At 40.5% G+C, this 22,450-nt stretch overlaps 1 protein-coding gene across 1 annotated transcript in view; it reads left to right on the forward strand.

Moving 5' to 3' along the window:
• The window catches only part of bmp1b (bone morphogenetic protein 1b), a gene marked incomplete at its 5' end in the record, with an annotated part of 47,309 nt that overhangs the window by 5,257 nt on the left and 19,602 nt on the right, over positions 1-22,450 (forward strand). The window contains 6 exons of the mRNA XM_080847387.1: positions 10,881-10,970; positions 11,743-11,880; positions 12,772-12,889; positions 17,417-17,595; positions 18,628-18,733; positions 22,115-22,239. Coding sequence (XP_080703513.1) covers positions 10,881-10,970; positions 11,743-11,880; positions 12,772-12,889; positions 17,417-17,595; positions 18,628-18,733; positions 22,115-22,239 — 756 coding nt within the window. The remainder of the gene's footprint in view (positions 1-10,880; positions 10,971-11,742; positions 11,881-12,771; positions 12,890-17,416; positions 17,596-18,627; positions 18,734-22,114; positions 22,240-22,450) is intronic.

The raw sequence follows: 22,450 nt of genomic DNA on the forward strand, positions 1-22,450 counted from the left end.
GACAGACTGACACTGACACACACACACCCACACACACAGATTCCTGGATTTATAGATAGATTATGACGTACGCAAAGCACACACACGCACACAAAAAAACACCACCTCAAAAAACTATCATAAAAAAAAAACTTGTATGCAATAATCATAAAGATCTAAGAGCTCCTATTTGAAAAAAAGTGAAAGTAAGGCCCAATTTACACACAGGTTTTCGCGATGTCGGCACAGCCTGTACACCGACAGCTTTTTTCAGCGTCTAAACGCAAATGTAACTGTCGGTGTGCCGATGTCGGCCGAATTTCAGCCGACAGCCCCGTACCATTCGCCCGACAGCCCATCGGGAGTCCCCGACATCTTCAAAGTGCGTGTAAACGCGACCCGACATCTGTAAGGAATATTACAGACAGTGTCGCTAGGCAACATCGCTATCAACAGAGGCAAACTGAGAAACTTCCTGCGGTGTGTGTAAATGCGCCCCGACATCTACGTGCAGATGTCGCGCAGATGTCGCCGACATCGCGAAAACCTGTGTGTAAATTGGGCCTAAGAGTCACATTCTAACAGTACTACCCCTTGTGGCAAGTAAAGATCTGAAAGATTTTCCACTTTGGTATCTGCCTGTGGTAGCCGAGATCCTTGGTGTGTGTGCGTGTGTGTGTGTCTATGGCAAGTTTTCAAAGGTTCTTCCGTCACTGGCAGAATCAAGATGCACAGTTTGAAGATGCACCATACTGAGACCTAAGGCTGAGAGCGTGTCTGTGTGTGTGTGTGTGTGTGTGTGTGTGTGTGTGTGTGTGTGTGTGTGTGTGTGTGAGTGTGTGTGTGTGTGTGTGTGTGTGTGTGTGTGTGTGAGCAGGGTTGGGAAGTAATTAGTCACATTTAACAGAGTAATGCAATGTAATTACAAAATGAATGTTAACCGTTACAGTTATGGAGAATACAATTTTTTATTAAATTACAGTTAATAAACAAATTGTTAGTGAATACAAGTAAGTAACGTCTGAATATATTCTTTTCAGTAAAAAAGCTTTGAAGCCTACATGTAAAAATATGACATATTCCGTCACTTTGCACCTTTTCAAAGTCTAGGATACATTTATTTGGCGGAGTGTGCTGGAATTTGTGAGCATTGTTTTTATTTGGTTATCTTGTTTGAATTTGCACCACCTCTCATCTGCCAATCAAAAAGTAATCAAATGTAATAAGTTAGATTACATTGATGAAGTAATTAAAATAGTAACATTACTTGTTGCACTTTTACAGTGGAGCAAATAATCTCAAACCTATTTGATTTCAAAAGTGTCCCTCCCAAGCCTTATTGCGAACATGTGTTTGTGTGTGTGAGCCTCCATCCTTGTGTTTGTGTGCAAATCAATCTTTGTGTGTATGTGTGTACCACCCCTTGTGTGTTCATGTAAGTGTGCGTTGGCTCAGTCATAGCTTTGAGATAGGGTAGGTCATACCAAAGTCATTATAGGCAAGTCTTGCCACTCTTGTCATTTTGGCAACACAGGCAGCTATTTCAGGCAAACAAGATCAAGAGACTCTTAATTCCACATACAATGGTAAAACAGACCTTAAAAGTACATGGCTGGAATGGTCAATTACGCAAAGTGATTTCTATAGCAACGGTCGAAATGCAACGGTGGAAATTAACAGAGCGTTCAGGTGAGGCAAAACAATCTTCTTGATACAGGGCAAGACTTCAAGCTACAGATCCGCCATCTTTCAAATTACATACTCCCCCTAGTGAATTGTCTCTGTTTATACTTGATTGGGACAGGGCTATGTCTGGGAAAGCACAGCTTTTTGTGAAATTGAAATTGAATAGCCACATAAGACTGGGAGGCAGGCTTCATAACTCTCCCTACGCTATAGCACACATAGCCTGTCTGTGTATGTGTGTGTGTGCGTGTCTCTCTCTCTGTGTGTGTGTGTCACATATCATATGCTCCAGTGAGACATGCCGGATATTTTGCCGGAGTTGGCCTAATGCAGTGTGGCATCTCTCTGTGTGTGTGTGTGTGTGTGTGTGTGTGTGTGTGTGTGTGTGTGTGTGTGTGTGTGTGTGTGTGTGTGTGTGTGTGTGTGTGTGTGTGTATGAGGCCCTTCATGTCCAGTGCTCATTACTGCTCTGGAGGGCAGGGCGTCACCCAGCAGGGAGTCTCCCAAAGGAGACATGTGAAAGACCTGCACACTGTGACACGTCAACGGGCCTCTGACACACTCTCTTAGGGGGATGAATAGCAGTGGCAGGCATGTGTTTGTGTGTATGTGTGTGTGTGTGTGTGTGTGTGTGTGTGTCAGTGTGTGTTTGTGTGTGTTTGTGTGAGTGTGTGTGTGTGAGTGTGTGTGTATGTGTGTGTGTGTGTCTGTGTCTATGTTATAAATTGGATTGTGTGTGGTGTATGTTTGTGTGCATATAAGTGGAATTGCAACGCAATGTGTTCACATGTGTGTTTGTGTGTGTACTGTAGATGTACCTGATGTTGGTGACAAGTGCAATATTGCAGTGGTGGTCCGTCAGGGCCTTCAAGGCCTTCTCTGCTGGCCTAAACATCATCAGAAAATAAATGTAATAAATACATTTAATTTTAATATTTTCTTTTCATAAATATGTATTCAATTATTCCTCATAGTCCATTATCTTCATTTCATAGCTTCCAGCGTTGTTAATTTATGTTAGAGCTTTCATCCAATCATATTTCAGCTATCATGTGTTGCCACGCTCCGAGAAACCTTCCCCGAGAACAGGATTCTTCCCTGAGGCCTTCAGAATTCACATTGAAGGCCCGTGTACATCTGATTGGTTTTCACAACTGGCTGTTTCAGTTCATTTAAGTTGAATGAACTGAAACAGACAGTTGTGACAACCAATCAGATTTCGAGTTGGCGACACTGGGCCTTCTAGAAGGCCCGGAATATTTCTTTCCTCGCGTTGAACGTGACACGTAAACGTCCTTTGATTGGATACTGAGGCAGACCGGTGCAGTGCTTCAGTGCTCAGTTTAGCTGGCTAATGCGAAAACGGAAAACGACGTACATCGGTTTCAATGCTTATTATGCTAGTTGTTTCAATTGGTAAGACTAAATATAATTACATTAACCAACTCAAATAAACTAGTTTACACCAACTTGATAATTCCAGTTTTTGATACAATTACAACGCCATTTTCAAGACGGAACTTTCAAGAAAAACTGGATATCGTGAGGATGGGAAGTTTAATGAAACTGCTTTGCAGGTGGGACAATGCGATGTTTAGTGGACAAACTTGTTTAAGCTCTCATAGGCTACTTTCGGTAGACTTAATACAACTTTGTAGACTAATCCCTGAAAATCGCCTTTTATTTTTAAGTTGTGACAGTAATATCCAAGCGATCATATAACTGAGAGTTTACTACTCTCAATGTATTGTTAATACGGGTGTATTGATTTTAAATGCTCCGGAAATATTAATAAAGTCTGTTGTACTCGACTATGTTAAGGTGATGCAATGCTCACTTATACTGCCTTTCTGTATAAATATAATGGTTCGAGAGCCATGGCGTCATAATGATAGTATTAGGAGGTGGATTCACTCAGTTTAACATCGTGTAGGACATCGCTGAAGGCCCAGTCGTGAAATGCACGGACCGCCACTGCAATATTGGGATGATGTGTGTGTAAAAGAGAAAGAGAAAGTGTGTGTGTGTGTGTGTGTGTGTGTGTGTGTGTGTGTGTGTGTGTGTGTGTGTGTGTGTGTGTGTGTGTGTGTATTTGTGTGTGATAACTGATGCTAAAAGACTCTTACTTCAGAGACTTCCTCCATGGCAGCTTGTTAGACAGACCTGCCCTCTGTTCCGTTTTCCCTACCTACCGTACCTACCATCCTTAGTGTGAGTATGTAGGGTGTTCCGTTTTCCGATTTCCCATTTCCGCGTCGAAAAGAAGTATACCCAAAGGACCCGTATCTGTACTCATAACGGTCAAAACGCTGAGTGTGGAAGCAGGGTACACTGTCCATTCTCAACGGCCGCCATCTTGTCAACGTAGCGGAAGAGGCGGACCCAGGCAGAGCCGCTCAGCTCGAAAAAGACGAAAGCGGGGCTTGTCGCGATCGTAATTTCCGGTAAGTGCACCACGGAGTATTAGATTTGGAGCAGCACTCACCTGCTGAGAATCTGCGTACCTAGTGAGTGTGTACTGTGTACTGCGTATAAGTATAGGTACGGTAGGTACGGTAGGTAGGGAAAATGGAACAGAGTCCTGGTCATCCAGGTTTAAAGCCAGTGCACTGCTTCTAGGCCTCTAGGACTGCCTACAGAGCCCCCTATGGGAAAGGCAGGTTTATTTATACAGCACAATTCATACCAATTGGTAATTCAAAGTTTATTTACGTATGTAGCACAATTCATACCCGTTGGTAATTTAAAATTTATATAAAGCACAAGTCATACATATTAGTAAAGTATGTTAGAAATGAGCAACAAAAAGATAGAAAAAGATATTTTAAAAGGTAAAGCTGGGCTGGGCTGGGATCAAGTTGATGAGAATGCAGGGGGATGCTGTAATTTATTTTGCTATAGCATGCCAAAAATTGCACAAAATGTGTTTTCATCCATTTTCAAGCTTTAATATCTTCCAGACTGTAGCGAAGGGAGAACGTGGTCACCCCACCCGGACTCGAGCCCGGGTCAACGGGGTGCCAAACATGCACTCTGACCGCCACACCAAAGAGCCCGGCTCAATGGCGTGGCAGCCAGAGAGCATATTCACCTGTAGGGACGATCACACCATTCATGACATGAGGACAGTTTTTTAATACAATACACAAAGCATACATAGGAAGGTCTGTGTATAATATCAAGTCTACAACTTTAACATTGAGCTTACCATGCCTTCAAAGATGCTGCAACAAAGCGTACTTAGAGTATGCGCAAATTCAAGCACCCCGAATACTATGATATACCAATGCCACACCCTTCGAAGTCCATATTCTTCAAGTAATGGTATCAGATTTTAAGCCTAGAAAGTTTGAAGGAGCTAGCTTAAATACTTTTCTAGTAATAGCAATTTTAAAATGGCTCTTCAGAAGTCTTAAGTGAGGCACCCCCTCACCCCTAAAACATCTTTTTGTGACAAAACTATTGGGAGTAGAGAGCAAATTTTTTGTGTATGAACAACCTGAGACGGTTGAGTGGGAGCCATTGTCCCATTTGGCTTGGAATGACCCCCAACCCATCGCTGTTTACCTTGCGGGTAGTAGCGTACATTAGATAGCTGGCTCCTCACAAATCCCCTCAGACATATTTTTCAGTTACAATAAAGGGTTTTTTACATTGCACAGTATCTCGGTAACTTAAAAAAAAAAAAAAAATCTAAGCAAAAGAAAAGTTATGCAAACCACTTTTTTTTGTACAAATACGTCCAACAACCATCGGAGAACTATAAAGGTTCATGAGTCCGTCGATGTAACGCATGCCTCGAAGCATACCTCAACCTTAACCCTTCAGGGACAGAGGCCTGTTTGACTTTTTTTGGAAGTCGGTAACACTTTATAATAACTACACACAATTCATCATTTGTTAAGCATTTGTTAACTATTAGGTAATGGTTTGTTCACCATTAGTTATTTATTGTTCATACATAACGTATCATTAGTAAAGCATTTCTTCAGAGATTTATAAATGGTTTGTTCATAGTCAATGAGCCTTCTAAAAAACTATTAAATAATGGTTTGTTCATAATTAGTTATTTATTGTTCATACATAACGTATCATTAGTAAAGCATTTCTTCACACAGTTATAAGTGGTTTGTTCATAGTAAATAAGCCTTCTAAAAAACTATTAGATAATGGTTTGTTCTCCATTAGTTATTTATTGTTCATACATAATGTATCATTAGTAAAGCATTTGTACACACACTCATTAATGGCTTGTTCATAGTAAGTAATGCTGCCCAAAATTACGCTAAGTAATTTTACTATTTTTATCTAGGTACTTAGGAATGTATAAGGCCGGTTAAAACCTGGAAGTCGATGATTAACAGACTATCTAGACCTACATTTGTTCATGCCTTAAATAAAATGTTATGATTTAGAAATAGGCCTCAACTAATAGCTGGGGCGTTAATACATATGTTACAAATACTTACCAATTAGGTTATCCATGATTAATTCAGGAGTTACTGCTGGTTAGTAAAGTTTATTATGTGAGCCCATCTAAAGTGAGCACTTTCTATGCTTTACAAAGCATCTAAAATAAGTTGCAAACATCACCTGGACACAAACTTGTATTATTCTATTTGGACATGCCTCCAGAAATATGCCTACGGATAGTTAGTGCTACTGCATCTTTAACAAGCAGTTAACAACACTTCAATTCATGATTAAATCATAAGTTACTACTGATTCGTTGACTACATGGTGTGAGCCCATCTAAAGTGTGGACTTGCGATGCTTTGCAAAGCATTTATAAATGGTTGCAAACAGAACCTGGACACAAACATGTATTATTCTATTTGGACATGCCTTCAGAAATATGCCTACGGATAGTTAGTGTTACTGCATCTTTAACAAGCACTTAACAACACTTCAATTCATGATTAACTCATGCGTTACTACTGATTAGTTGACTACATGGTGTGAGCCCATCTAAAGTGAGGACTTGCTATGCTTTACAAGGCATTTGTTAATGAGTGGCAAAAGCTAGCAGATACCAAAGAGACACTAGTAAAAGTAGTATTATTTTAAGAAAAGGGAAAGAAATGCCAAAGTGATGAAAACGTACAAATATTTATTTAAAACTAAATATGCACACAAGTTGAAAATCATCACTTAAAATAATGAAACTGTTGAGTTAAAGTAATGCTTATATTTAGACATAAAAGCTTTACGCAGATATCAATAAAACATTTGGAAAGAAATTATGAGATTCGGACTGGAAAGGCTTTTCGTATATCCTTGAACAACCGTCCAAGTGGCCGATCATCAGGGTGACCGGAGCCAAAAAGTCAATCATTTTATCCGGATCATGGCACCATAGTAACAAGTCCTGCGTTGCGTTCTGTGTGAGTCTGTTTGCTGGGTAAGAAATGGCCACGCACTGAAGTTCTGATGCCTTGTTCCAGCAAAGTGGAGCTCCTTAAACTGAACACATTAACATACAATGTAAAAATGACTAAACTGTGTGAGTAAGGAACTGTATAGGTTCTGATGCAGATATGGTGGTGTCACCCTGGTGTGTCTGTAAGAACACCTCTGGAGTCGGAATGCCGTCTTTAGGGGGTTTATGTAGCTATTGTAGGCAGCACAGCAATACACAGGACTCAGGTATATTCAGTGAACTCAATGATCTTTGCATTTGTGTTTGTGGTCTATCAAAAGGAAATAAAGTACAAAGTATACATTAGTATGCATAAATAATGTTAACATAAAGGCTTAGTATATACATATCTCAGACACACAGCAAATAGTGGTTTTAACTATGTCATTATACTGCCTTCTACTGGTCATATAAATCGGTTTTATTAACCTACAATTACAACTTTAATGCTATTAACGTGCAACCTTACGGCAGGAATAGAAAACTCACTTATGTAACAAATAATAATACAAGAAAGCTTATACATATTACACAGGTCTAACATACTCACTAACATTAATAACAGTTCAACTAAACTTCGTTTAGAGTAGCCAGGCATACAGCTAACATCTCCACATATTAACTAACACTAACATATTAGCTGCTTACTAAACTAATGTCTTTACAGTACAGAATTCTCGCATACATTTATATAACAGGAAAAAAACAGACCTACGGTTCGCCAGTGACACACAAACATGTCTGAAAGGAATATGAAACTTCAATCAGTTAAGGGCTCTGACCTTTCTAACATACGAGACAGTCTGTAACATTAAGTCCTCAAACACAATGGATATTAGCCTGTTAACGTACCTCTTTTCAGATCAGCAGCAATTTCAAACTGAAGTCTTAAAGGAGATGCCAGTTTAACCACGTTTCTTAAAAGGGCAATGCAATTTCACGTACTTAATCTTGTTATTTAAACACGCTGAGCTTGTATTGCCCCTTTAAACAACGTGGTTAAACTGGCATCTCCTTTAAGACTTCAGTTTGAACTTGCTGCTGATCTTAAAAGAGGTACGTATGCTATACTAAACGTATTTATAAGTGATAAACCCACAAAGATATGGTATAATGATGACACAGCGGTGAATATACTCATATATTGTGAACTGAAACATGTGCTACATACGATGTGATATTTAATGCAGCATGTATCTTGTTTGTCATATGCCATGAGCTCTAGCATACGTTTTCCCTCTGCTAACAGGCTAATATGCATTGTGTTTGAGGACTTCATGTTACAGACTGTCTCGTATGTTAGAAAGGTCAGAGCCCTTTGCACCCTTAACTGATTGAAGTTTCACATTCCTTTCAGACATGTTTGTGCGTCACTGGCGAACCGTAGGTCTGTTTTTTTCCTGTTATATAAATGTATGCGATAATTCTGTACTGTAAAGACGTTAGTTTAGTAAGCAGCTAATATGTTAGTGTTAGTTAATATGTGGAGATATTAGCTGTATGCCTGGCTACTCTAAACGAAGTTTAGTTGAACTGTTATTAATGATAGTGAGTATGTTAGACCTGTGTAATATGTATAAGCTTTCTTGTATTATTATTTGTAACATAAGTGAGTTTTCTATTCCTGCCGTAAGATTGCACGTTAATGGCATTATAGTTGTAATTGTAGGTTAATAAAACCGATTTAAATGACCAGTAGAAGGCAGTATAATGACATAGTTATCACCACTATTTGCTGTGTGTCTGAGATATGTATATATAAAGCCTTTATGTTAACGTTATTTATGCATACTAATGTATAATTTGTACTTTATTTCCTTTTGATAGACCACAAACACAAATGCAAAGATCATTGAGTTCACTGAATATGCCTGAGTCCTGTGTATTGCTGTGCTGCCTACAATAGCTACATAAACCCCCTAAAGATTGCATTCCGACTCCAGAGGTGTTCTTACAGACACACCAGGGTGACACCACCATATCTGCATCAGAACCTATACAGTTCTTTACTCACACAGTTTAGTCATTTTTACATTGTATGTTAATGTGTTCAGTGTACGGAGCTCCACTTTGCTGGAACAAGGCATCAGAACTTCAGTGCGTGGCCATTTCTTGCCCAGCAAACAGACTCACACAGAACGCAACGCAGGACTTGTTACAATGGTGCCATGATCCGGATAAAATGATTGACTTTTTGGCTCCGGTCACCCTGATGATCGGCCACTTGGACGGTTGTTCAAGGATATACGAAAAGCCTTCCCAGTCCGAATCTCATAATTTCTTTCCAAATGTTTTATTGATGTCTGCGTAAAGCTTTTATGTCTAAATATAACCATGAACTCAACAGTTTCATTATTTTAAGTGATGATTTTCAACTTGTGTGCATATTTAGTTTCGAATAAATATTTGTACGTTTCCATAACTTTGGCATTTCTTTCCCTTTTCTTAAAATAATACTACTTTTACTAGTGTCTCTTTGGTATCTGCGAGCTTTTGCCACTCATTAATAAATGCCTTGTAAAGCATAGCAAGTCCTCACTTTAGATGGGCTCACACCATGTAGTCAACTAATCAGTAGTAACGCATGAGTTAATCATGAATTGAAGTGTTGTTAAGTGCTTGTTAAAGATGCAGTAACACTAACTATCCGTAGGCATATTTCTGAAGGCATGTCCAAATAGAATAATACATGTTTGTGTCCAGGTTCTGTTTGCAACCATTTATAAATGCTTTGCAAAGCATAGCAAGTCCTCACTTTAGTTGGGCTCACACAATGTAGTCAACGAATCAGTAGTAACTTATGATTCAATTATGAATTGAAGTGTTGTTAACTGCTTGTTAAAGATGCAGTAGCACTAACTATCCGTAGGCATATTTCTGGAGGCATGTCCAAATAGAATAATACATGTTTGTGTCCAGGTGATGTTTGCAACTTATTTTTAAATGCTTTGTAAAGCATAGAAAGTGCTCACTTTAGATGGGCTCACATAATACACTTTACTAACCAGCAGTAACTCCTGAATTAATCATGGATAACCTAATTGGTAAGTATTTGTAACATATGTATTTACGCCCCAGCTATTAGTTGAGGCCTATTTCTAAATCATAACATTTTATTTAAGGCATGAACAAATGTAGGTCTAGATAGTCTGTTAATAATCAACTTCCAGGTTTTAACCGGCCTTATACATTCCTAAGTACCTAGATAATAATAGTAAAATTACTAAGCGTAATTTTGGGCAGCATTACTTACTATGAACAAGCCATTAATGAGTGTGTGTACAAATGCTTTACTAATGATACATTATGTATGAACAATAAATAACTAATGGAGAACAAACCATTATCTAATAGTTTTTTAGAAGGCTTATTTACTATGAACAAACCATTTATAACTGTGTGAAGAAATGCTTTACTAATGATACGTTATGTATGAACAATAAATAACTAACTATGAACAAACCATTATTTAATAGTTTTTTAGAAGGCTCATTGACTATGAACAAACAATTTATAAATGTGTGAAGAAATGCTTTACTAATGATACGTTATTTATGAACAATAAATAACTAATGGTGAACAAACCATTACCTAATAGTTAACAAATGCTTAATAAATGATGAATTGTGTGTAGTTATTATAAAGTGTTACCTGGAAGTCTAACATGCCTTGATGTTTTTGTATATTTCCCCTAGCTATATTGATGCACAAGTGGCTTATATGATTGACTGTGTGTGTGTGTGTGTGTGTGTGTGTGTGTGTGTGTGTGTGTGTGTGTGTGTGTATCCTCTCTTAGCTGCCTTTCTGGGTGACATTGCACTTGATGAGGAGGACCTTCGTATGTTTAGAGTGGAAGGTGTCCTGACAGTAAACAACACTCAATCAGGTAACACATACACAAACACACACACACATGCCCGCCTACCATTGTTGGTGAAACACTCACAGCCAGGTAAGGAGCATCCAGCAATAAAGTGCGCACACAAACACACACACACACACACACACACACACACACACACACACACACAGTGAACCACACACACCCAGAGGTACGAGGTTAGACACAAGATGCCAGCGCTCCTGTTTAGGCTTGCAATCAAAGTTGCATCATAGTATCATAACAAGAACCACTGTGTTAGCAGTGTCATTTAGGCTTAGGTGTTTTCCTCAGCTACAAGTGTAAAATAGGAATGAGCGATCTTTGCTTCCAGTATAGATCATCAGGAATATGGCCAATCAGTCTAGCCACTACATCCAACACCCAGCACTTAGATGTAACCTTTAAATGCTTTTCACTCGCAACTCACTTCACTTGTGTAATCATTAGCGTCTTGTTGCTGTCAACGTGACATTCTTACCCTATTGAACAGACAAACCTGTCTGATTGCCATTTACCCTTTAGTGGGATGATGCTGTTTTTCCCATTCATTGATTGGTGCCAGGCCCAGGGGGGCCAGAATTAGGAGGGGTCAGCTTCCAAATGCATCCAAATGAACTGAGTTTTCAAGCCCGAACTTCCACCACTTCGCATAGACGCCCTCTGTCATGCTAGCATTGGCAATTTAAATGGGGGTGATGCTTCCTCACTCTCTGCAGGTCTATACAATACCTTTTTGCGCTGGTTTTGTTTTGTGGCTCTCTGCTGCCTGTTTCAGGGAATGGGTCAACCAGCGCTGACAAGAGCCAGAATGTTGCTGGTCGTCTGTCCCGAAGACGAAGGGCAGCGACGGCCAGGCCTGAGAGGGTATGGCCAGATGCTGTCATTCCATACGTCATCAGTGGAAACTTCAGCGGTACAGTCTTACTGACATACACACAATCACCCCTCACACACACATATTTATCCCTCATAAACCAACACTTATCCCACACACACACACACACACACACACACACCAGGCCTAAGAGGGTGCAGCCGGATGCTGTCATTCCTTACGTCATTTCACCCTCTTCACTCTTTTCACACACACACACACACACACACACACACACACACACACACACACACACACACATTTACCCCTTACACACACATACATACACACACACAGGCACACAGGCACACACACATTCACCCCTTACACACACATACATACACACACACACGCACACAGGCACACATACAGCACACACACATTCACCCCTTACACACACATACATACACACACACATGCATACATGCACACAGGCACACAGGCACACAGGCACATACACATTCACCCCTTACACACACATACATACACACACACTCCCTTCTCGCACACACGCACACACACACTCACTCTCTTAACCACAGTGCTAAGTGAACCAAATTGCACTGCTAAAATTCTGGGAAAGAATTATCTTCTTTTCTTTCGTTAAGGATGGTTGGATGTACCTTGTTTTACAGGAGATATGAAAGGAAATGCCTTCCCTGCTCTTAACATGGCTGCCACTTAGATACTTCCAGGTTATTAAACTCAGTTAGGACCCTTCCCTTAGCAAAAAAAGACTATATGACTGCAGCCTGTCTTTCTCTCCTTGGTGCAGATAGCCAGCAGGCCATATTCAAGTAGTCCATGGGGATCATGGGAAATGTAGTTTGATTGTTTGTCTCTCTGTGCTGCAGGCAGCCAGCAGGGCATATTCAAGAAAGCCATGGGGATCAAGGGAAATGTAGTATGATTGTTTGTCTCTCTGTGCAGGCAGCCAACGGGCCATCTTCAAGCAGGCCATGCGTCACTGGGAGAGGCACACGTGTGTCACCTTCATCGAGAGGAGCACAGAGGAGAGCTACATTGTCTTCACATACCTGCCCTGCGGGTAAGCGCACATGGGCAGCACAGAGGTGTACATCTCCAGCACTCAGCCTCTCTGTCTCGCTCTGTCACTTTCTCTCTCTGTCGCTCCCTCCCTCTCTCTTTGTCTCAAGGCTCATTCTCTTCCTCTCACACCTTCCCTGACTCCCTTCCTCACTGTCACTTCCTTTCTCATCTTCTGCCTCTCTTTCTCCCTCACTTTCTCACTCTCTTTCTCCCTCAGTTTCTCCCTCTCTACCGGCCTCTCTTTGGCTTTTTCAGGGGTTCACCTTGTTTTATTTCACTTAGCAATTTAGTTGTCCTTTATTTAGTGTGCCGTGCTGACTGTTAGTTAGTCAGTGCTGGTGGATGGAGAGGGACTGTCATGGGTAAGATGCTCAGGGGTAACAGGTGTAACATAAGCTTTGGTGTTCAGTTGCTCCTCAGCTTGGCCAGAGTTCAGTAGTTTGATCTGATACACCAGAAATGTCAAGGTTGTTTAGGTGACAATGCTCGATGATTCCAGAACCTCAGACCACTAATCAGTGGACCTCTCTCTAATTTTCTCACACCTCTCTCTAATTTTCACACACCTCTCTCTGTCTCTCCCCAAGAGTATTTTACAAAGCGTATCTTTCTATACATCTTTGTGTGCACAATTTTGTTCCTAAATGGATATGGATGGTTGGATGGTTCCAAGGATATTGAAGTTTGCATAATGGTTCATTTTGTTGTACGTAGTGCATCATCCTAAGGGGAAGGTGTGTGATAAGATTCAGAAAAACCGGAGAAGGTAATTGCTCCATTTACACCCCATAATCACAGTCCAGGGACACAATAACTGAATGGCTCCTTATGAATGTGTGTAAGGGTTTGTGTGAATGTGTGTGTGTGTGGGGGGTGGGGGAGAAAGACAGAGAAAGACAAGTGAGAGAGACACTCACTGCGGTTACAAGATCCATTTCAAGGCACTCCAGACATCTAGATTTGTTGTGTCCGACTGATGTCCGATTTACACCCCAAGATAACTCGATCGGATTTGGTTGTATATAGGAGAACGAGCGCTTGTAACTTTTGAAATCAGAGAACAACTGGAGATGACGTCTTTGCGCATGCTTGAGATCCCGTCCATAGACATATACATGCATCATATACTGTATGTCTATGATATGATAATCGCTGCTAGACGCTCACTGTTCTTGTGCTCCCACATCTCATTCACTTTGAAATACTGAAACGAAATGTAATGATCAAGACCATGCACCATTTTCTTTGCCCTTATGTGCTGCATAGCATATCAGAAATGGCCAACAGAAAAGCGAATTATTCTGACGGCTCCTTTTACCATGGAAACAATAAACAAAGCTTTGGTATCTAAATAGCAACTGCATATCAGAAATAAACGGAAAAGTGTTGTCTCAACCAGAGACATGTATATAGTAAGTTTATTTATAGAGCACATTTACACACAGCATACACTGACCAAAGTGCTGTATGTCTATGGTCTCAACTGTTCATACTAATGGCACGTTTTTTATGAATATCCTGCTGACTGTCTCACAAGCTTATTCTTGTCGATTATGAACAAACATAACACAAGAGGCCCGAATAGATATGAGCACCTTCACAACCCCTCCTTAAACACGTATAAGGACGTTCAGATGGCCTTGAATTCATGGAGAGAAATGTTTTTGCACAAAAATGTGTTTTTTGCATGTAAAAGTAAATGTTCTTAATGTAAACTTGATCAACTGTTGTGTCAAAGCAAATTGGTTCAGGTAGAAAAACTTGTATCAGTTGATGAACTTCCAACATATAAAACCATATAATTGATGAATTGAAGATTAGCCTGAATTGCTAAGATATGTTGTTTTTTCTAAAAAGTGGCTGTGGGGTAAAGTGAGACAAATGCTGTGGGGTAAAGTGAGACACTGTGGAGAGAGATTTAACCCTGGCAAAACAGTCCCCATCTACCAGATTGCAGGACTTGTGAATGGGGCCTTCTTATCAGCAGTGACACAACGGAATATCTCTTCTGGATTCAAGTCCACTGGGATTTTCCCATATAACCGAGATATTTTCCCTGAGGAAGTGTTTGCACCATCTCTGGTGTCAGACCGGCCAAATCCTGAGCTGCAGCCTGCATCCGGTTCACACTACACTATTGTTGAACATTCCTTCGCGATTTAACATGTCACACTATGCGATCAAAGAGCCATGACTTCGGGCTTCGTCTTGGTCAGAAGACTGGCCACACTACAAGATCATGAATCTTTGTATCTAATTGCCTAGGTAACAGCAAGCATGTCACAAAATTGGGCCCGATCCTGCAAATTTGTCGGTGACGATGAAATCGGGGCAAAATCGGGCTGAAATCGTGTACTGTGAACCGGCCATAAAACATTTTGAATTATATTATGTTGAATATGATTTTGTTCGGAGTTACTTTCAAATGTTTTTTTAAAAACAAAATTGCTTAATTGACCAATTCTGTTACTAGTCTGATATTCATTTTGGAATGTGTGGTTGTCAATCTAGCTGTCAGGATTCTTACTGTAACAACATGTGTTGTTATGGTAGTTTTAAAGTGGAAAAAGTAAGTGGATCAGTGGACCCCCAGCTGGTTCACTTTGCCCCCTTGATTTCTCCGCTCTGTCTAAGCTGGGGTAAAGTGAGACACAAGACCACTTTTTTTAAAACAATCATATCTTTTACTGCCCTTTGTCCTGAAGACATTATGAACATGTCAATTGCTAGGAGACATCCTGAATTGATGGGAAATGTGTAAATTTGACTGATATATCAATTTAGCTCGCCTAGAGGAGAGCAAATGTAAAAAAATGTCTCACATTACCCCGCTCTCCCCTACTGTATGAGAGAATAAATGAATGAGAGAATACACACTGGTAATTCAAAGTCAAATAACAGAAAGAATGGACAGTGAATAGTTAAGTGAAACAGGTTGGAGAAAGTGTTGAGCGACGGAAGACTATTTCATGCCATAGACATGTATAGATAGACACCGCCTCCACTGCTTCAGCCCGTTGCCTCGGCGAAACGCGTCGCCGCCATTTTGGGAAAGGAGCTCTCTGCCGTCAGAGGTCTGTCAGACGTGTCAAACTAGCGCAAGTTGCCAGGAGCTGCGGTTTTTCTGGATAAAAATCACGATAACCTTTTACATTTCGCAACTAATTTCATGGAGTATTCAAAGGTTTATGCTCTACGTGAAGTGTGTGGAAAAGATTTGCCTCTACGTTACTTTGAATCTCGCTAGTCAAATCGCCAGTCATACATGTGCATGGGTCTATGATAAACGCTCACTTTTCTTTCAAAACTCGTGCATTTTGAAAATACTGAGAAGATCTATAAACTATCGAAATAGTGCTTCTTTAGTTACTAGTATTGACCATCATTAAGAGAAAGAGCATACATTAAATAGTGAGAAACTGGCAGTCAGTGTGTTTTTCATAGTTTAATTCCTTTTCAAGTATGTGCATTAAGAAACCTTGAACAGTGCAATTGGCAATACACAGTTATTTCACAATTATATATTGTGTCAATTGCACTGCATAGATCTGAAAATATTAAGAGCATGATTGTATATTATGTCAAATTGTACAAATGTACATATATATATATATATTAATATGAATATATACTTATACTTAAAATATATTATATTGTATCACATATTATATATATCATATGTTATTCCATTGCACATTATACTTAGTCATTATATTATATTGTATTATATATATGCTATGTTATTTATATTACAGTTCAACTATTGAGATGTGTAGGCTATGTATATATTGAGATGTGTATATTTTTACTGCTATAGAAATATATAGATTTTTTTGTAGCCTAATGTTGATTTGTGAAATAACTGTGTATTGCCAATTGCACTGTTCAAGGTTTCTTAATGCACATACTTGAAAAGGAACTATTAAACTATGAAAAACACACTGACTGCCAGTTTCTCACTATTTGTTGTATGCTCTTTCTCTTAATGATGGTCAATACGTAGTAACTAAAGAAGCACTATTTCGATAGTTTATAGATCTTCTCAGTATTTTAAAAATGCACGAGCGTTTATTATAGACCCATGCACATGTATGACTGGCGATTAAACTAGCGAGATTCAAAGTAACGTAGAGGCAAATCTTTTTCACACACTTCACGTAGAGCATAAACCCTTGAATACTCCATGAAATTGGTTGCGAAATGTAAAAGGTTATCGTGATTTTTATCCAGATAAACCGCAGCTCCTGGCAACTTGCGCTAGTTTGACACGTCTGACAGACCTCTGACGGCAGAGAGCTCCTTTCCCAAAATGGCGGCGACGCGTTTCACCGAGAAGCAGTGGAGGCGGTGTCTACCTATACATGTCTATGATTTCATGCTGTCAAATTGCATAAGAACAGCAAATTCCCATTGGAATTATTAGCACACGCATCAAGCTTTCTATGTGACATATAAGGTATTCAGTCCTTTCACATGCTGAAGTGTTGCATTGATATGCGAAGCATGTTTGTGTGCTTTCTGCCAGGTGCTGTTCTTATGTGGGGAAGCGAGGTGGAGGCCCTCAGGCCATCTCCATTGGAAAAAACTGTGATAAATTCGGTATCGTGGTGCACGAGCTGGGCCATGTTATTGGCTTCTGGCATGAACACACACGCCCGGACCGAGATGACCACGTAGCCATCTTCAGAGACAACATCCAGCAAGGTATTGCAGTGCTCCATCCACATGATGAGAGACTTGATAATTAATGTAAGCAGGCCCAGACTCAACCCATTTGAACAACTCGGAATTGCTTTTGTCATGTAAAATACTTGCATGTCAAATCTAACAGCTTGCACATACTAAAATGACTTAATGCCATCAACATACAAGGTAGGTTTTTTTTATGTTACTGTATATGAAAGGGTCTATAATTATGTGTGTTAACGAACTGTTATCATATCTACTATACAAAGAAAAGAAATTCATTTTTACAGACTTTTTCCATATGGGAAACATTCCAGGATCAGACTGCACATATCATTTGAGATCACCAGCCAAACAAATGACTCCCTCTCCTCCGTGCTCCAGATGCTATGTGTTGATTGGCTTATATAGTGTTTGATTTGGTCTCTTTGGTGGTTTCCCATTTACAGAGCCAGGACTGTGTGGAACAATTTGCTAAATTCTACAAAAAAAAGTAAAAGAATAGGGGTGTTTCAAATAACTTGTGGATTGATCAGACAGGCACATTCAGGCTCATGCCTTGTTAGATGATGGAAGGTAAGTTTGAGTGGCAGGTGGCTTCTCCCTAGACGCTGAGCACGTGGAGGCCTGTTTCATGGGCTTCCACCCAGCCTCTTATCTCGCTTCATCTCAGAGAGTGTGTGACAGATGCTGGGGTCACCTTCTCATCGTTTTCAACTTAAAAATGTTTTGCTATTGAGTGGTTGGCTTTGCCTCAGTATCTGTTATGAGGGTAAATTAAAAATCAGGATGCATGGAAGATGTCAGTTATTTCTAGTTATATCAATGTATAGTTATTAAGTTATTTATTTTGTGTCATGTGCTTTGTGGTTCTGTTACATATATGAAGGTGCATAGAAAGTATTAATTAATGGCCATGTTTGAATCTGTGTTTTTAGTAATGTGTGATCTGCAGTTTGTGTGTTAGTAGCTGTTATGTGGTGCAGGGGAAAGATACTGACAGTGTGACCTCCTCATGATGTGTTTGTTTTCCTTTTATGTGTAATTCAGGTCAGGAGTACAACTTCCTGAAGATGGAGCAAGGTGAAGTGGACTCGCTTGGAGAGAACTACGACTTTGACAGCATCATGCACTATGCCAGAAACACCTTCTCCAGGTTTGTGTGTAGGAGGAGGATGGGGAAAAGTCTTGAGACGTTGATGTATACATTGTGATATTACTGCACTTGAATATGCTGTCGATACACTCACACCAATGTAATCAGGACAGTTGAAAAAAAAAATATTCACATGACCATTCTGGTTAATCAGAGAATCAATTCCTTAAAGGTTCTTGATAGAGTGATAACAGTCACAAAACAGAATTATAACTGGCAGCAATGAACACATTCCATCAAAATAGGCCTTTTACAGTTACTGGCTGGAATAAAAGTGCACTTTACATTGTTTCTATGTTTGTAAAATGGCATCCATTGTCTTCTTCGCCTGTGCTGTGATATATTGATATTGTAGGGAAAATACTGATTATTGAATAGTGATCGGATTGTGAGTTAACCTTTGATTCCCACCCCTAGAGTAGGAGACCTTTGAAGTGACCTTTGAACCACTGGTAGCTTTCTCTCTAGCTTGCCATTTGCTCTGATCTGAGACAGATGTGGTCAATATAAAATCTGCTTCGGCCTGTGAAAACCACTGTGTTTTAAGATTCCACACACGCTCACAGACAGGCAGAGCAGGGGGTCAGAGGGAACCTCGAAGTGCTTGAGAGATCAAAGCTGGATCATGATCTTAGAAAACTACTAAGTGACTGAGATTCTAGTCGATGCAGGGTCAGGCTGTCCAGTGCAGGGCTGTGTATGTGTGTGCGTACACGTGTGTGTATGTTTGCGTGTGTGCATGCGTGTGTGTGCATCTGTGTGTGTGTGTGGCTATTTCTGCTCAGCTCATGACTGAGTGTAATTGGCATGTTGCTGTTTGGACCAGCATTCTGCCTTTGTGGTGTGCTCCCCATTCGCCTGCTGTGGTTACAGCCAAGCTGCCCTGCCAGAGGAGAGGAGAAGAGAAGAGAAGTTGCTCTCCCATACCTGAGTAGGAAAAGCACACTACCGTACTTTCTGGAGTAAAAATAGTGCTTTTTTAAGTTGTGTGGCTGGTCCTGTGACTTATATGCCAAAGGGACTTCTCTGTATTTTTCCTCTTAACGACACATCCAGTCCGCGGAATTGTTTAAAAGCAAGAGGTTGAAGAAGTCAATACATTCAGTGATACAGAATGAGTCTGGAACTTTTAACGTTGCTTTTTACGCCTAGAAAAGATACCTATGTTCTTTGGGCTATCTGTAACCAAATAGTGTTTCAAGCTAATTAAAAACCGTTAAGTAAGTCTATATTTAAATAAATATATACATATTTGAAGCGACAAAAGCTACTTATATATGTTTTTTGTTACTCTAAATGATTTAAGTGTGACGACTTCTGTGTGTGGCTTAGTCCACCCAATCGTCCAGACCCTATAGTCCATATAGTACCTTCAGTAGGTTGGGAGCAGAGATCTGCTCAGTTGCTAGGCAAGATATTCAGAATTCACGCCATAGGAGACTGCTGTGGCTTGTAGCTAATAAGGTTTAAATGCCCTCAGTCCTGCATACAGTCCTTTACATCTGAGCAGAAGGATTTCTTTCAAAGCCACCGAGCAGTTAGATGACAGATGAAAGGCTCATGCAGTATTTCAAATGGTCTGTAACATTTTATCCAGTAAATCATACATAGAGAGCTGATGTGCTATCATTATTAGCTGAGAATAGTATACTAGAATGGTATATCTTTTCAAGACAATAGAATTTCGAAGGGGTAACATCAAAGCCACACTGTTCAATACCTGCCATAATACCCAGATAGTCAAAGTGTTTTGGAAACAGGGTGAACAGCATTCAAATTGAAATGAATGAAAAGTCTGATTGAGTGTTTTCCAAAAAAGACTTTGTGAGCGCTTATGAGACAATTGTGGACAATGGAGAAGCAGAGAGAGAATTTGGTTGCCGGGAGCAACCCTGCTGCCCAACCGGTCTTTAGTGGTGGCAGACAGGAAAGGCAGAACGAAGGGCGCCTGCGTCTGCGTCTGTGTCTGCGTCTGCGTCTGCGTCTGCGTTTGCGTCTGCGTCTGTGTCTGTGTCTGTGGTCTGTGTACTCGCAGCTTTCCACTCTCTGTATGCTTCCTATCTGCGTCCCTTCCTCTCTGCCACTGGGCTATTGTTGTCTTGTTTTTTTTTTCTTCTCTCTCTCCCCCTCTGTTGTTGTACACGTGTCACTTCACAAAGAGCTTTTGTTCTGTCGGGTGTTTTTTTTTTCTGTTCGGCATTTTCATTGTTGTAAGCCTGGACTCACGTGAGGGAGGGCCTAATCAAAACATCAACCAAGCCGCCCGTGCTGTAAACGTGCTCCCAGGACTGATTTCCCCTCTGCCTCGATCGGCCGCCCTCTAAGGCCAAAATGAAGAAAGAAAGTCAGCCAAACAAATGTGTTGTTTTAAGTCAACACTCAAGATATGCAACTTAGGCAGGATGTCTATGTAAGTAGCTTCGGATAAAAGATTAAAAAAAAAACCTTTACCTTTAAGAATGTTGAGCTGGATTCATAAAGCAAATGCAAAAAAGTGTTTAAAGAAAATACCGTGTAACTTTGTAGGTGTACAGGTATGCACACAAAGAATGATTTGGGGTGTATTTTCGTGTGTGAGTCTGTCTGTCTGTCTGTCTGTCTGTCTGTGTATGTGTGTGTGTATATCTGTGTGTGAGAGAGGCTGATTCGGAGCGAGAGAAAAGCGGGTGATGAAGAAGCGAAATGCCAGAGAGACAGAGAGTTTTTTTTTTATCTCTTCTTATTAATTGCTCTGAGGGTATTACCTTGACATGCAAATTTGATGGGTTATTTGTCTTTAGAATGAAACTGTGACCGTCTGCAAAATGAGCAAGCACCTGTGTGAGCGACAGCCAAACCGAAGAAACAAGAGACACCCACACCGACCAGCAAGCACCCGGACCATAGCATCACTGCTCTATAATTAGACACCATATTATGGCTTGAACAGAGAAGCATGGCCATTATCTTTCATGCATCCTTTGGGAAAGCATGTGAAAGTCTGTCATGGATGAAGAAGCATTGCTTTTCTTTTTCCAAATGGCTCACTATTCCACTGTAATTGACTTGCTTTTCCAAATGGCTCACCTTTCCCCTGTAATTCACTTTCTTTTCCACAGTGGTGAAGCATACGCTGGGGGGGGGGGGGGGGGTGTATACGTTATTTGTGTCATCAAAGGCCTCAGGGATGGAAGTCAGCCTACGAAATTACAGAAAAATATCTGCAAATGACTCATGGCAAGTGCATGTGTAGGACTAGGCTGAGATAAATGCTCCTCTCTCTGTTGCATCTTGATGATAAAGTGGCAATTAGAGCGAGCTCTTACGGCAGATATGAATAGGGATCCATATCATCCCCAGCCAAGTCATTACAGTAAAGTGACCCCCTTGTCGTTACCTTAGGGGTGTATTCCTGGATACCATCCTACCTCGTTACGACTACAATGGCGTGAGGCCCCCCATCGGCCAGAGGACCAGACTGAGTGCAGGGGATGTAGCACAAGCACGTAAACTCTACCGATGCCCCAGTAAGACATACACACACACGTACACATACACACACACACACACACACATGTGCACATACACACACAAACACACACACACACACACACACACACACACACACACACACACACACACACACACAGAGACACACACACACACACACAGACACACACAAACACACAAACACACACACACACACACACACACACACACACACACACTCACATGTGC

This window comes from Sprattus sprattus, assembly GCF_963457725.1.
Source record: "Sprattus sprattus genome assembly, chromosome: 11".
NCBI lineage: Eukaryota > Metazoa > Chordata > Actinopteri > Clupeiformes > Clupeidae > Sprattus > Sprattus sprattus.